Source organism: Meles meles, chromosome X (genome assembly GCF_922984935.1).
Source record: "Meles meles chromosome X, mMelMel3.1 paternal haplotype, whole genome shotgun sequence".
Classification (NCBI taxonomy): domain Eukaryota; kingdom Metazoa; phylum Chordata; class Mammalia; order Carnivora; family Mustelidae; genus Meles; species Meles meles.
The window spans coordinates 28,767,944-28,784,536 of NC_060087.1; the positions used below are offsets into that span (position 1 = coordinate 28,767,944).

Sequence of the window (16,593 nt, forward strand, 5' to 3'; positions counted from 1 at the left end):
CTCCATGTTGCCTAAGTGGGTGAATCTGGGACAGTTATATCCAATTATTTCAATCATCCAAATAACTGAAATGAATCAACAGAACAAAAAGCATATCAATTTACTACCAATTTGTTCAAATTGCCCTGAAAATATTCAGTATTCTATGCTATCTGAACTGAGAATAATGTAGAAGACACTATATCAAAAAGACACTAAATTCACATTCATTCTCTCTCTCTCTCTGCCCCAACCCCCAACATGCCACTGTTAACTTTTCAGGCTACTGGAAATGTTAACATATTTATTTGTTTTGGATTTCTGTTGTGACAAGCAATTTAAAGGTTTTCCATCAGGAAATAAGAGATTCCAACAGGAAAATCTTAATGTTAATATAACCAACTGTATCACAATGTTAATAATATCTGCATCCTCATTTCTATGTTAATATAATATTTGTATACTATTAGTGATGATCTTTCACCCATGTAGAAAGTTTCCATTTACTTATTTTGCTATGTATTACTTTCATGCACAAAGTAGTGCCTCATTGTCCCTTAAAGACTCTTTTTCAACAGTAGCAGTGATAAAACTAAGGATGCCTCCAGATACTCTGGTAAAGTCATCTTCAACTGAAATGTATTAAAGTGGCACTGAATTATCAAGGCTAGTTATGCAGTGTCTGCCCATGGAAAAGACAAGTTGTACCAAAAAGAGTAAGGTCCGGGGTAAAACCTAAAAATAGTCAAGGATATCCTAATAAGTAGGCTTACTCTAACAATATGCAGGCCAGGAATATGGTAATCACATTTCTCTGGAGTTTGGCATTGGCCTTCAGCTTTCCTAAAGCCTCAGTAGATACCGATGCTAGTCTTTGTTCTAAGCAATGCTAATGAAAGTATACATTTAAATTATTTAACAGTGTTTCCCAAATTCCTTTGCTAAAAGGTTGTGCTCAGTATACATTAAGTAAATGAGATGGCAACACTAAATTTCCTAATGTACCTCATTCTTTCGCTAATACAAGGCCATTTCAAATTTGCTTATTTCAACTGCAATCTACTGAAGTTCAAAATTAAGGAAATATTTTCATTATTATTACATTTAATGCTATTAAATTATATAAATCAGTTTTAATGATCAAATTTTAATGCTTCTTTAAAAAAGAAATCTTGGAAAACGTGGTCTCCTGCTGACATAATAGGAACATTATTTTGCTATTATCATATCTGCATAAGCAGAAGATGATACTTTCCATTTTCCATAACAGAATAACTAGACGAAAAAATGTTCTTCAAAGATATTCAGGATTTAGTTTTAGATAGTAACAACTTATGATATCTCAAAAGACTCTCTGCCAGAGATAATGATATAAATCAATTTTAAAAAGACACGAAGCAACATATTTTGTACAGGTTACTTTCTTATCAAAAAGGCAATGGCAGGCGCCTGGGTGGTCCAGTGGGTTAAGACTCTGCCTTCAGCTCAGGTCAGGATCTCAGGGTCCTGGGATCAAGCCCCACATTGGGTTCTCTGCTCAGCAGGGAGCCTGCTCCCCCCCCCCCCCCCCGTCTCTCTCTGCCTGCCTCTCTGCCTACTTGTGATCTCTCTCTCTCTGTCAAATAAATAAATAAAATCTTTTAAAAAAAAGGCAATGGCCATTTTTTTACCCACATTTTACTAAAACACTTTTTTTTTACATATATGGAAAAAGGAACATTTTACACTGCAGAGAGTTTGGTTCTAAAGAATCTGAGGTACTTACAATAAAAATTTCTAGGTAACACCTATATATAGGTGAACACCAATATATTCCAAACTCATTACATTTTCTGGAATAAAAAGGTATTCTATAGTGGGTTCTGGAAAAAAAAGTCCAAGTGATATGAAATGAGTATGCATGTCCATAAAAAGTTCCAGTTATTTAAGTTAACAACACCTTTCTGAGGTGGTATGGACTTCCTCTTTCAGTCTTAATGTAGTGTAAACTACTTACTAATATTTCTTGTTGTTAGGGAATCAAAATGTGATGGTTGGAACAAAGAGGAAAGAAAAAAACACTGCTTGCTCAAACCACTGATACCCAAAAGAGGCCTTAAAAGCATTCTTCTCTTTTACGGCAAATGCCACCTATATTCCCTTGGATTTTTTAAAAGCTAATAAACTGCATGGATACAAAGTTAAATCTGAAACCATTCATTTCAAGAGTATAACTTTCCACAAGGCAGAGCTTATTCTTGGAAAAGCAGACTCTAAAAACAACTGAACAGGGATGCAGGGATTAGCCAAGCAGAAAATACAATCTGTCATCATCCTCATGAAGTTAAAATGAAGTGAATTAAAACCAAACTAATTGGCTTGTAAATGTCATTTTGAGGTTACAAATGTTTCTCCCAAGCCATAGTGTTCTTCAAATTTGACTCTCGTCATTCTTTTTTTTTCATTCTGAAGTTACCCCGGTAAATAAGTGAGGGCATTTCCATATCATACTGCATATCCCAAAAGGAAATGATTTATAATAGTAACATGCAAAAGATATCTAAAACCAGCACAACTTTTATCCCCGATTTTTTTTATTCCTTTAAATAGAATATCTTCACTTTGTTATTCACATGAAAAAGCTGACAAAGCATTCTCTTAATGCAGAAAGTGCTGTGTGGATTGGCAAACAAACTAATTTCTTGAAACTCAAGGAAGCAAACAATAATTGTGGGTATATAAAACCCATAATGCAAGTAGTAAGCATGTCTTACAGGGAAATCGTGATAGAAAATGAATCACCTAATTCACAATAGAATATATTTTAAAAGAGATAAACCTTGTATATCCATGAGCAAAAAGACACATAAATTATTAAACAATTTTACCCTAGTAGTACTTATTTTTGCATATGTTAACATTTAAACACAGCAGAAACAGCTCCTGAAATTGCTTATGCTAATGCTCACAGCTACTCATTTTAAAAGGCAATTCCTATTAATACCAAACCGCAGGCCTCAAAACACCAGTTAAAGCCAAACAAAGCATACCACAGTCAATATATGCAAGACATGAAAACCTCCAAATTATATTTCAATGACTTTTTAATTTATAAGTCAACCCAATCAGCAAAGCATACGTTTAAAATTCTAAAAACATTTATGGCAAGTATTTCTTAAGCCAAATATAACTTCAATCCCTCAAAATATAAACCTTCCCAAACATAAAGCAAAATGTTTTATTAACCTCCTAAAAAGCATATTAGATACAAAATAAAAATCGCTTTGGAGAACAGCTGACATCATCATGCATAAGCTAAAGAACCAATATCTGGTTAAATAAAAATACGAACATCTCAAAGGTAATTACCATACAGAGCATGAAAGAAGTCCATGGATCACCCACGTTAGGTACATCGAAGAGAGTGTTCTAAGTCTTAAACTCTTACAAATGCTTTTCTTTTGTGACTAATGAATCAGTGAATAAAAATCCTTATGATGTAGTTCATATTTTTCTCTTTCAATTATCATTGATATCTCTAGAAAAATTCTGAACAATTTCTAGATGCATGTTTGTGTATTTCCTTAACACACTGGCAGGAACTGACATATAACTAAAAATATAAGATTTATGTTGAATCCTCATCCTACTGACAGCCATAAATAAACCGTAATAAACCATTTTAGGAGACAGAACACTCTTCGAATTGGAAGCGAGCCAATGAACAGAAAGGGTTTTCGGACTGAAGATTTTACTGGCAAAATGAAACCATAACCAGTGTTTTGCTCTCTATTAATCGGCTTGTATTTCATATTATATTTGGTTGATTTTGAATTGTTGTTTCAGATATTATAATGGTCTACAGGATGTACATTTCAATATATACTTTCCATTTAGGAAAATGTGCAGAATTGGGTATATCAGACTATTTTATGCTATAAAATACATCACTCATGGAACTGCCCTTTTCTGATTACAGGCTTATCAATCTACTTTCTGATTATGAAGTGGACACCTATTTGGTGTCCCTATTTCACTGATTCAAAGGAAGACTTAAGAACAAAAGCCATTTTGGCCATTTTATCACTTAACAAGAGAAAGATCTATTTTAAACCATATTTTATGAAGGATAGGGCACATACAAGAATAACTAGAACATATATCCTAGATACTGGGAATTGGTTACCATGTATGGTTTTAATGAAAAATAAAACACTATTTAAATAGGCTTATCCTTCAAATCTATACAGTGGCTCTTATCCTTACAGGTCAGTTTATGTTTTCATTATATCTGCCTTTCTCTACCTCAATGGAGTATGAAAAAACATGTAAATCACTGTGGGAGTCAATAGTGAGTCAACAAAAACAATAGTTTGTTTCCTGCAAAACAAAGAAATATGATTGATATGATTTCTTCCTTGAGTGATACAATTTCTTCCTTAGAGTTAAACCAGGGCAGGAGGGAGGCTAATCATCTATTAAGCAACACAAAGAGTTTACAGGAGTCAGTGCTAAATTATGCATTATTTAAAACAGAAGAAACATTTCTAATGAACTTAATCTGATTTCAACCTCAGAAATACTTTTGTGCTATTATAATTTTCCTTCCCAAGTACATGTGCTTACTAAGAACAATGTTTCAGTCAATTACATTTGAGTATTCTGGTTCTTATCATAGCTAAATATCTCATTTAAAATGACTGAATTTTCATTTTGATTAATATATCCTCTTTTGAGTTTAAAATTATGCCCCCACCACCACCGTCGCCATATCCATCTGCTGTTAATAAGATGAGGTAATCAGGTCTGCAACAAAGAGGATTAGATTCTAGTGGTTGATAAATTCACCCCTGAAAGAATATCCTCTGAGTTATTTCTGAGCTTTTCCTGAGGAGACCTACTACCACCACTCAATCTCCTTAGTTAGAACTGATTCCATATTCCAAAAACCATTTAGTTACATAACCCTATCCAAATATCAGCTCCACAGACACAGGTTCTCCAAATTGTGGTTTTAGAGCATGGGAAAGCTTCAAGAAAGTGAGAACAGAGTCTGCAAGGTCAAACAAGTTGGCAAACAAAAAAGGTGCCCCAAAGGTTAGAAGAAAAGCAGAAGTCAAGAATCATTATTCATCTAACCCATGTGTCTAGAAAGTATGTAGTTATGTAGCACCAGAGATAATGATGACATTTACTTAAGTGTAATATAATAAAAATATAAATACAGTGCTGCTTGTCAACTGAAGCAGAAAATGAATAACCGTCCAATGGAGGAAGTCCCCCAGAATGACAAAATATAACAGAAGCAGTGCCAGGAATAGATTTCCTGATTTAAACAGTAAACCATGTTGCCTTTTATAGAGCATATGAATGAAACTGGCAAGAGTAGCTAATTAATTATAGCTGATTAGTCTATCAAATCTCTTGGTAGAGTAAGCAAAACATGAACTTTTTTATAACTATTTAGAGTCAACGCACTTCAAATACAGTATGCTTTATCCATGAGACATATATATTCAAAAGCCTTGGAATTCTTTCTCAATTTACACTTTAGTTTTGGATAATGGTATTTTGAAAATTAAAATCATATAGGGCAATTCATAATATGTTGCAAGGTGAAAGAACATTTTAAATACACCCAGGGTACAGAAAAATATATAATGCATAGTTTCTCTTCTGTGCTTAGTTTGTGGAAATGTTAAATCTGAGACAATAAATATTAAACTATACTAAAAACTGTGATAGTCCAGAAATGTACCAACCTTCAGGATCAAGCAGTTTCTCTATGCCTAATTGATATTTGGCAATGTTGAATGCATGTTCCAGTCGCTGTGCAGCTGACTGCTGGCCAACCACACTATTCCAATCAAACAGGTCTGGCCTGAAATGCACACACATAAAGACCAAATATAAATCAACTTACAATATTTCCTGAGATTCACTTCATTTCTGATTTTTAATTGACAACCCATGCCCATCATGTTGAGTGTTACTCTTCATGACCCCTCAACAATGCTTTTCATTTAACAGGTCACAATTTTACTTGAAAATCCTGAAGAAAACAAAGGAGAATTTATTCTCCCTTGCCAAGCAACAAAAATATATTGATGCCATCCAGTCTCAGAAATTTGAATGCCAACCATTTGCTGGTAACTTCCAATTTTATAAGCCTAGCCCAGACCTCTTCCCTGAACTCCGGACTTTAGATTTATCTGCTTATTCAGTATCTCCACTTAAGAGTCATCACAAGACTCAGGTGTCCAAAACTGAGCTTCTGGTATTCAGCCCCATCACACTCCCCCAACCCACCTACTTCTCTTACTGCTCTTCGTTCCTCAATGATCAAGGACAAGTTCAAGTTCACATGGCTCAGATGGAAATATTGGAGTCTAACTTGATGACTCTCACTTTCACACAACACTTAACTTGGAAATATATTCAGAATTTGACCACTTCTCACTACCCTTGCAGCCATCACCTCCATCCAAACCACCATTTTATGTTGGATGGATGATTTAATTCATTAACTTTCTAACTGCTCCCCCACTCCCACCCTTGCTCTTATTAATCTATTCTCAGCAAAGCTGCCAGAGTGATGTGTTAAAATGTTTCATCATAGGGGCACCTGGGTGGCTCAGTGGGTTAACCCTCTGCCTTCAGCTCGGGTCATGATCCCAGGGTCTTGGGATCAAGCCCCGCATGGTGTTCTCTGCTTAGCGGCGAGCCTACTTCCTCCTCTCTCCCTCTCTGCCTGCCTCTCTGCCTACTTGTGACCTCTGTCTGACAAATAAATAAATAAAATCTTAAAAAAAATGTTTCATCATAAACTTCTTCTCAAATCCCTGCTATCAGGAAGTAAAATTCACTGATTTAACTGTGACCTACAAGGCCCTACATGGTTTAGCTCCTGTTAACCCTCAGATTTGATTCCTTGCCTCTCTCCTCATATTCCTCAAACAGACTAGTAGCTTCTGTGTTTGCATGTGCTGCTCTCTCTGCCTGGAATTCTCTTCCCTCAGACATGGACATGGCTCACTCCTCCACTTCCTTTGTGTCTTTCCTTGAAAGTTGTATTATTGGTGAGTCCTTCAACATACTCATTTCCTATCCCTTTCTTTCTCATCACCACTTACTACTATTTAATATTTTATATATTTAATTAATCTTGTCTATATATCCATTTCCCCCACTAGAATGCAGAATATATAATTTTTTCACCGGTTTTGTTCACTTCTAGAACCCCAGGATCACACACAGAAGAAGGTCCATAAATATTTGTTGACTAAATATGTGTTGACGAGATAAATTTTGTTAACATGCAACCAGAGAATGGATGAGAACATAATATATGAATACCATTTTACTTGATAATAGAGAAAACACAAAGAAGCATAAGAGGGAGTTCTTATCCTATAAAGACTTAAAACCTTATAAGGAAAAAATGCACACATCATAAGTTAAAATAAATACTAGATGTGAAAAATACAGGTAATAAGATACTAGGTTTTCTAAAATTTGAAGAGGTCAAGATTTTTGAGGCCTAAGGGTATCATAAATGGTGGTTTGGGTTTAGATTTAAGAAGTTTTCGAGAATATTCTGAGTTGTATGGATATTTAAAAATCAAAGTTCTTACAGAAGAAAAAAAGCAGAATGTGTTCAGTCAGACCTCACAGGCCTGGCTCCATTGAGAGATTTTCAGTATCTAGAAGGGGCAGGAGATAGTGTTCCAAGAAAGGGGAACTCGGATGAGTTTGTGAGAGACAGTGGCTGTTTAAGGAATTACAATTTACCCCAACACTGGAAACCATTAGTCCGGTGGTTCTTTGCCTTTTCTGGATCACAGATACCTTTGAGAGTCTGATGAGCACTATAAAACTTTTATCCATACACAAAACTGTCCAAATCTTTATACATAACTTACATAGAATTTTAGGACAATTGGGTCTGTCAATGGACTCCTGCTTAAGACTTCATGATCTATTGGTGTGCTTCGGTGGCTCAGTGGGTTAAAGCCTCTGCCTTCCACTCAGGTCATGATCCCAGAGTCCTGGGATCAAGCCCCGCATCGGGCTCTCTGCTTGGCGGGGAGCCTGCTTCCCCCTCTCTCTCTGCCTGCCTCTCTGCCTACTTGTGATCTCTGTCAAATGAATAAATAAAATCTTAAAAAAAAAGAACTCATGATATGCAAGTGAGGAAATTATAAGGATGGTCTTAACTGTTGTTTTCAAAAACTGAAAATAAAGATACAACTTGCTCATTTGACTCTCATTTCCTTTTCTTTACTTGAAGCTACCCTGATTAATTTACCAGAATTTTGTCTACTTCTTAGGAAGTATAATGTGCCCTCTATACTCCAAATTATCCAGAAGAGCTAACAGTATTTTAGAACCTAAAATATGTATAAGTTGGGAGCTGACTCTAGTAGTGGTAAGACTATTAGAAATACAAATTAAATTCTAGACTATTTGGGGAAGTTTTAACTTCACTATGCAACCTCTGCCTTACCTTCTTTTCTACACCTCTCAGCAAGGGAAATGGGAAAGGTTATAGGTGGGAGAGTGTGGGAGACTGCAGTACAATCAACAAGGTTAAATCAGTAGGATGAAAAAGAATAGAGTTGCTTCTTCATTCTAACCCTTCTCCCTTTATGCCCTTCTCCTGTTGGCCATGAACTAATCACCTGGGTGAGGAGCTATGGAAGTCATATTATCTACTTGAGCTTCAGTGTTTTCATTTTAAAAAGAAGAAATGTGCTGAATGGTCTTTGTGGTCTCTTTTAGCCGTAAAATTAACATTTTAAATCATTAAAATTTATCATTAATTAACATTTTAAATGACTCTGACTTCCAAATGCATAAAGAATTGTAAGACTAACCAACTGCAGAAGAAAGTTACATATCTTCCCATGCTAACCCAAATCTGAATCCATAAATAGGAATGCATAACCAAAGTTCACCAGTCTTTTGAGGAAACAGACAAGTTGAAGAAGACAACATAGCCTAGTAGATAAGCAGAGCCCTCTATAAATTCAAATCTTGGCTCTACCACATATTAACCAAATAGTCTTAGGCAAATAATGCACCTTGTCTCTGCCTCAGTTTCACAATATGTGCAATGGGACTAATCATAATATCTACATCATGAGAAACAGGTGGGATATTTTAATTAGAAAGTGCCTACAAAGTATCATTAACTTAATAAACATTAACTTCTATTACTTTGTTCTAAGGTAAATTATATTTATGAAATAGCAGTAATGCATTTTCAACTTATAGACTCATGCCAAACACACCTATAACCTACATATATAAATGTTACAGACACTGTCAATTCAAGAATACTGTAAGACAGGAGGGTATTGGGTGGGATGGTTGAAAGGGAATGAGAGACACAGGTTTCCAGTAATGGAATGAATAAGTCAAGGGAATAAAAGGCATAGCAGAGAGAATATAGTCAATGATACTGTAATAGCATTGCACGGTGACAGATGGTAGCTACACTTGTGTTGGGCATAGCATAATGTATAGAGTTGTTCAACCACTATGCTGTACACCTGAAGCTAATGTAACATTGCATGTCAGCTATACTCCAAAGAAATTTTTCTAAGAACATTATAATAACAAAACGGAAAGTGGCGAGGAGAGAAGAGGAGGAAGTACAAATGTGATAATTTGTCATCTGGTATATATAGTAGTCAACAGATCCTGTCTAAACCTGATGAAACAAGGTACACCAAGACCACTTAAAGTAAAGCAGGCAACAATTTCAAGAATGAAATGATCAGGGGTGCCTGAGTAGCTCCGTCAGTCAAGCATCTGCCTTTGGCTCAGATCATCTTAGGGTCCTGGGATCAAAGGCTGCATCAGGCTCTCTGCTCAGCAGGAAGTCTGCTTCTCACTCTGTGTGCACTCTCTCTCTTAAATAAATTCTTTAAGAAATTTTAAAAAAGAATGAAAGGATTATGTGATAGTAATCAAATTAGGAAATAGATGGGGATAAGAAATAATATTTGTGGGCTTCCTATCAAGGAGTAAATCCATCTACTGCCAGACACCAATTATCAGGAAATAAAAATACCTAATTATGAAAACAATGAGAAAGAATAAAAGAAGTTGCCAACAGTAAGCATTTGTAGGAAGTGGATGGTGATGGGGTGGGGTTGGGGTCATGAAGACATATTCCGTTTTTTTTTTTTCCTTTGCACCCCCCTCCCATGTCTCACTTTTCTTTTAAACCACATGCTATGTTATCTCTATGGTAATAAATTAAAATGAAGAATTAGGAAGAAAATTTAATTGTAACATCATACTTATTGCAACTTAGCATATATTTTGAGCGATTTCTAGCCAATTATCCTTTACTTTTCCCACAAAAGTAGAATCTGGCTTCCTTTTAACTGTACTATTGTCAGCTTTGTGCTTTAATATAATACTTCTAATTTCCTACATATTAAGATAAAATTTAGCCTTAAATAGACATAAAGCCAGCAATACCCTAATCTTTGGCAAGATTCTTTGTCAATCCCTATGCTCTATAATAAGTGCATGTCATTGTTCTATAGAGCTTAGTCACTTAATTATTGAAATCAGAACACCTTATGACATTCCTAAGCATACCAAGACAATAACCTTGGAACAGAAAGTTCCAAGTATTTTTTTTCTTTAGATAAACAATATGAACATCTGTCAAAGACAAAAAGAAGAGGGAGATGATTCATGAAAGAGCATTATCAACTGTGAGAAACCTCTTGAAAAGTAACTATGTGGGGCGCCTGGGTGGCTCAGTGGTTTAAGCTGCTGCCTTCAGCTCAGGTCATGATCTCGGGGTCCTGGGATCGAGTCCCGCGTCGGGCTCTCTGCTTGGCGGGGAGCCTGCTTCCTCCTCTCTCTCTCTCTCTCTCTCTCTCTGCCTGCCTCTCTCCCTACTTGTGATCTCTATCTGTCAAATAAATAAATAAAATTAAAAAAAAAAAAAAAAAAAAGAAAAGTAACTATGTTATGTATGAAAAGGGAGTTACTGATGATTCATTCAATATGACAGGAGAGAAGATATACATGATATTCTGAGAGAGAAAGAGTGGGTCAGGGACAGCTGCAGCAGGGCAATCTGGAAATGTTTACTGTATTACAAATATATTCAGAAATTATGAAATACGATATTAACAAACGAACGTAGCATGTGAACATGCTGGCAGGACTGAAGCCTTCCACTTGAAAGGAAAATGCTGAAGAGCCAACAAGGACTGTCTAACCTGATCCTCGATATTTCTGTTCATCTGCAAACGTGTACATGAACAGCAAGATCAATATGTTCAGGCCATTAGTGTGAAGCATGTGGCTGCATAAATCAGCACCGACTTATCATGCAGAATGAATGCCTCTATCCCTTCTCATCTGGCTGTATTGAAGCTGTGCAGTATTTTTCTTCATGTCATACTTAGGAAAAACACGTGTTAATACTGCTTAACATGCCAAATGAGTGTGAGCTTGCCTCCTTTTGAAAATCGGGTTGCTGAGTCATTCACCTGGAAACTCAGTCTGGATGGGGTTAATTAAATCCAGCTGGAGCAAGACACCAGACAAAGCTGATTATTGAGAGAGCATTTGTTCTTGGATTGAGATTTAGCACGAAGAAAATTTATATTCTGGACTTTTCTAGAAACAAGACTGACATAGGGAAATGGGAGACTCGTCAAGAAAAGAAAGATCAAAGTGAGAAAAAGATAAGCTTCTTTGAAAATCAGGACAGATGCTGTCCAGTGGCATTTCAAACACAGTTAATAAGACAATGTATTTGACCCTGGGGATTGAGTTGGATAAAAGAGATGGGTAACAGGAAAACCAAAGCAGATATCCCTTAGAGTGAGTGTATTATACATAGAATATACATTTCTATGTTACATATAATATAAACGACTGCATTATATGTACGTATTTCCCAAGCTGTTTTGCTTTTTCTTGACCTGTTAATAATTCATTTACTACGCTTCTTTATACGAGAAAAAAAGCAAACAATGATTTTGTTATCTTAGAAAATGTAATAACAGTGTATGGAATATGGCTAAGAACATTTGGTTCACTGTATCACAATGAGTTCTTTTTACGAAGATCCACAGAACTCTCTTTCAGTGCTTTAAAGCAATTGCCCTGCTGTTCCAGAGCAATTGTTTCTTTTGATATTCTAAGCACTGAGTCATAGAATTAATTGCGGTCTGCTCTTTGCCTTGGTTGCTAAGATGTTGGGAGCCTCTTTTAATCCCAAAATATAAAAAAATACACAGGGTCTTATGTATTTGCTATCTAAGTGAGTATCTGACAAGAGAAGTGTTTCTTTTTCACATTATTAATCAGATGATAGTAATTAATTTTGCTACAGCCACCACATGAGATTTGGAACCATTTTAGCGCTATCGTTTAGGCCCATTCTAACATGGAATTTGTTTACAAAGACCAACTCCATTCTTAGCCAACTTAGAATACAACCTTGATTTTCTGGCAGAGTCTGAATTTCAAACATGCTGGTCTCCTCCCCCTCCCACCATAACCACATTCATGCTCCAGGATTTTAATATTTCAACAACGAAATGATATATCACGTAAAAAAATAGGATATTCTTATTCGGTGCATTCCAATTGATAGTCAGGTCAATGTGGTTAAGTACATAACATGTCACATAGTAAAAAATGAGCTGGAATCACACTTAAGAAAAAGATAATCAGTCTCAAAATCAATACTTACAAAAATTAGTCAATATCTCAGTAGTCTCCTTACCTATGACTGTGGATGAGAGCATTCAAAGCCAGCCCATCAGACCAGCTGGTGGTGAAGTTAATGACATTAACCTGTGGATAATTACGAGTTGATTGTCGGACCCAGCTCAGGAGAATCTTTTCACTGTTGGTTTGTTGCAATCCAGCCATGATATTTTTCATTACATTTTTGACCTATGTGTGGAAAGAAATTTTCATAAGAAAATAAGAATTTCATGAGAAAATGCATTCCCTGAACAAGAACCACACAAACTCAAATTTAAATGTCCTAATCTTTGGTAATAAGTAATAGAAATTTTAGAGTCAATTAGTAATGAGGAATAATAGATTCTACCAGGACGGAGTCCATTCTAATTAGTTAGGAATCTATTCTGATTGGTTAGTGTCACGATACACCATTTACTGTACACATTTAATATCAGTCCTGGATTCTGCCCCGTTAAACTATGAATTTTGTGCTTTTAGAATTGCTTATCTTCTTTCAGTGTATATACTAGAGAAGAGTGTACCAAAACATCAGACTTGTTATTGACCGAGGACTTAATTTTAGTGTTTTTAGGACAGAAAGAATGGCATGGTGGCTAGGAGAATGAGCTTATTTAATTTAAACTTAGGTTCAAATTTTATATTTGGTATTAACAAATTGTGCTAATTGGGCCATTTAATCTTTTTTAGGCCTCTGTTTCTTAAATATAGAAGGTTGTTTTAAGAATTAAAGGACAACTACAGTAAAATAAAATCCCTAGGTTTATACTATTACTTAAAATAATGCAAATTATGTTTACTGACCAAAATGGGGAAAAAAAAAAAAACAGAAAAATGAGTTTGCCTATTTAAAGAACAAAAAAATCAGCAAAAGAAAAAGTATTTATCCCTAAAAACTGTGAATGTATTGCCTTGAGTTTTTATGTTTGTTTTTGTTTTGTAGTCAGTTTGGTTTCATTTGTTATGGTTTTTTTTTTTAGGACAGAGCTTCACATGCAATAGAAAAACAAAGGTTACAAATGCCCAAAACATGGGTCCAGGACTCTGGCTCATTTATGAAGCCTCTTCAGTTACAGGAAATGCCATTTAAGAAACTGCTTTTATATAAAAAAAAAAAAAAAATGTTACAAAATCCGTACATACATACACAGTGTAGGTCTCTAGAGGCACGACACATCTTACCTCTCCAGAGACGGTGAGAGACCTGTTCTGGTGTCTAGAAGCACAGGGCTAGTGCCCCGCCCCCGCTAAGCAACCCAGGACGCTGTCACTGTTATTTCATGGTGTTCTTGATATTTTGGACCTGATAAACGAATCTAAGAGCTCTTCTTTGAAACAGTCTTAGAAGAGTCATGTCACCTGAAGAAGGCATGCTCTCCAAATATGAGAGGTGTCAGGTACTGTCACAGAGACCCACTCTCTCCTACATGACAGGGCAAAGGTCAGTATGAAGACTGAAGAGGGACCTGGTACTCTCTGAAGAAAAGAATCTTGTAAGGATCATTCTCAACAAAGTGCCTGGCATGAGCAGGGGCACCAAATGCAGACAAAACCGCAGGTGCCTGGAGGGTTGTCTTACTGGTTCTCGCACCCCCACCCTCCTCCTCCTGCGGTACAAAATGCTTCATGTGTCAGGTAACAGGCTCTGCCTGCATTGTCCCCTTACTCTGGTTTTAGGCAGAGAGGTTAAGGGCTTAAGGATGTGCAGCAGGTGTAGGGAGAAGGGGAGGAATATTCAAGATGCCCTCACAGGCAGAGTGCTTCGATGGACCTAGGCCAAGTGGTGTCCTTTTGTGTAATCACTGTGGGGCTGTGGGCAGGCCACTCCGTTCGCGACTTCTGCCGCTGCTCCTGGAGAAGTCACTGCCCCTGTCCCAGCACACATTGTCCCCTGGCCACATTCCAGCCAGAGGAGGCAGGGCTGATGGCCCGTGTGGCTCGGGTTGTAGGCACTGGCAGGACTTCAGAGTCCACAGAGTCGGCACTTTTTCTTCTTCGGCCCTTCTGGCTCTCGCCTGCAGCGTCTCTTCCTCTGAGGAACCTGGCCCCATCGTTAAAGATCACTTGCCCCTTGTAAGCAGGAAGGTGGCAAAGAAGCCAGGGGCCCCGACTGCACTGAAAGCCCCATCCGAGAACTTGGAGATCCTACAAGGAAGATAGACGAGGACCACCGGGACACTGCGTAGGAAATCTGTCGTGGAACAGCCCGAGCCCTACCTCTGTCGGCCGCCAGGGCATCAGCGAGGGGAAGAGAGAGGGCCTGCAGAAGTCCCACACCGGCGTGGGCTGGAAGGAGGCTGCTGAGGAAGCCACACAGCAGGGATGACTAAGAACTCGCATAACTCCGCCAGCAGGAGGCGGTCCTTGAGGGAGCACAAGAGTGCGCACCGTGGGTGGGCGGAGCCTGGACTCCCTGGCTCTGGTCTGGTTTCGACCAGTCAAGTTGTGCGGGCCATGAACCTCCGCCTCCCTCCCGCTCCTCCCAGAAGTCGGAAGAGAAGTGGAAACCCAGGCCGTGGGAAGGGAGAAAAAGACCAGACTCTTGGTTTTATTTTTATTAGTCTCTGTGCATGGGATTATCTCCTAAGCTTTGTGCAAATGATGTATTTCCACGTTTCATTCTTCTAACTAATCTGACGCAGAAATCCATTCTCAACACTTCTCTGGGTTTCAAGAATGCAGTGACGCCACATTATTAGACCAAACTGTCTACATATTCTAGTAGAAGCATAATTACTAGGATACTTTTTAAATATAAGTCAGGCCCCTTATCATATACCTGAAGGAAATATATAAGTAAATGTGTAGAGTTTTTACCACCAAGGGCTTTCTTTTTGGAAAGTGTAAGGTCCATATACTACCAACATTTGTTCAGATGATGAATATTTACCATGTATTCTAAATATGACATTTTATTTTGCTTCTTCATCCATGTAGAAGTTAACAAAGGCCTCAGGGGAAAATACATATTTTATATCTCCAATGTTAGTCATCTGTTTATGAAAGAGTCAATGCAAATTTTAGGATAAACTGTTAAATCTAACTTTAAAATACTTAAAAAGGATTTGAGATGATGCTTTGTAAATGTGGTAATGATTTGAAGATGTGAAATCTTTGCATATATTTATTATGATCCCTTGATAGCTAAATCTATTATTTAGAGGCAGATTATCCAGTTTTCTTAACTCCTTCCAACCTGCTTATTTAGTCAGTTACTCAGTGAATAAATAGGTCGAATAGTTATGTAAGCTATATCATTTTCTCATCATATTCTAAAGTTATAAGGTGCACAATCTCCATGCACGGTGATTACAAGACATAGACTTTTGTGTCCTGTGCTGAACCAGGGCTGGACTCAGCACCTACTGGCTCCGTGGTGGTGAGCTGCACTGATCGGGCAACCCTCCCATGATGAATTGGTTTCATTTGTGAAATGCTTTGGCCAGATTGCTCTCTATGCACGTAATGTTAAAGGACAGCACGGTATTCAATCCAAAACTCCTTTAGCATCATTATGTCATTAATTCAGCTTATCAGCCTCAGCCTCACCGGTACTGCTTCTTCTATTTGGGTACAAATGTTGCTAAGAAAATAATAATGGTAACAATAAAGGGTAATGTAAGATAATCAGTTCTTTTCCTACTTAAAAGGCAATTACCGAGAAATCTTTATTAAGGATCAACTTTCAGTCAGACACTGAGCTGGTCCTAAAGTGAGTCTTTCTTTTTAATATTTTATTTATTTATTTGACAGAGAGAGGTCAAAAGTAGGCAGAGAGGCAGGCAGAGAGGAGAAACAGGCTCCCCACTGAGCAGAGAGCCCAATGCGAGGCTCGATCCCAGGACCCTGAGATCATGACCTGAGCCGAAGGCAGAGGCT

At 37.3% G+C, this 16,593-nt stretch overlaps 1 protein-coding gene across 9 annotated transcripts in view; it reads right to left on the minus strand.

The window, feature by feature from the left end:
* The window catches only part of DMD (dystrophin), a 2,324,635-nt gene that overhangs the window by 1,737,730 nt on the left and 570,312 nt on the right, over positions 1–16,593 (minus strand). For all 9 annotated transcript variants that reach the window (XM_045994540.1, XM_045994546.1, XM_045994545.1 and 6 more), the window contains exons 6-7: positions 12,731–12,903; positions 5,721–5,839 (exon numbers count right to left, since the gene is read on the minus strand). In XM_045994540.1, coding sequence (XP_045850496.1) covers positions 5,721–5,839; positions 12,731–12,903 — 292 coding nt within the window. The remainder of the gene's footprint in view (positions 1–5,720; positions 5,840–12,730; positions 12,904–16,593) is intronic.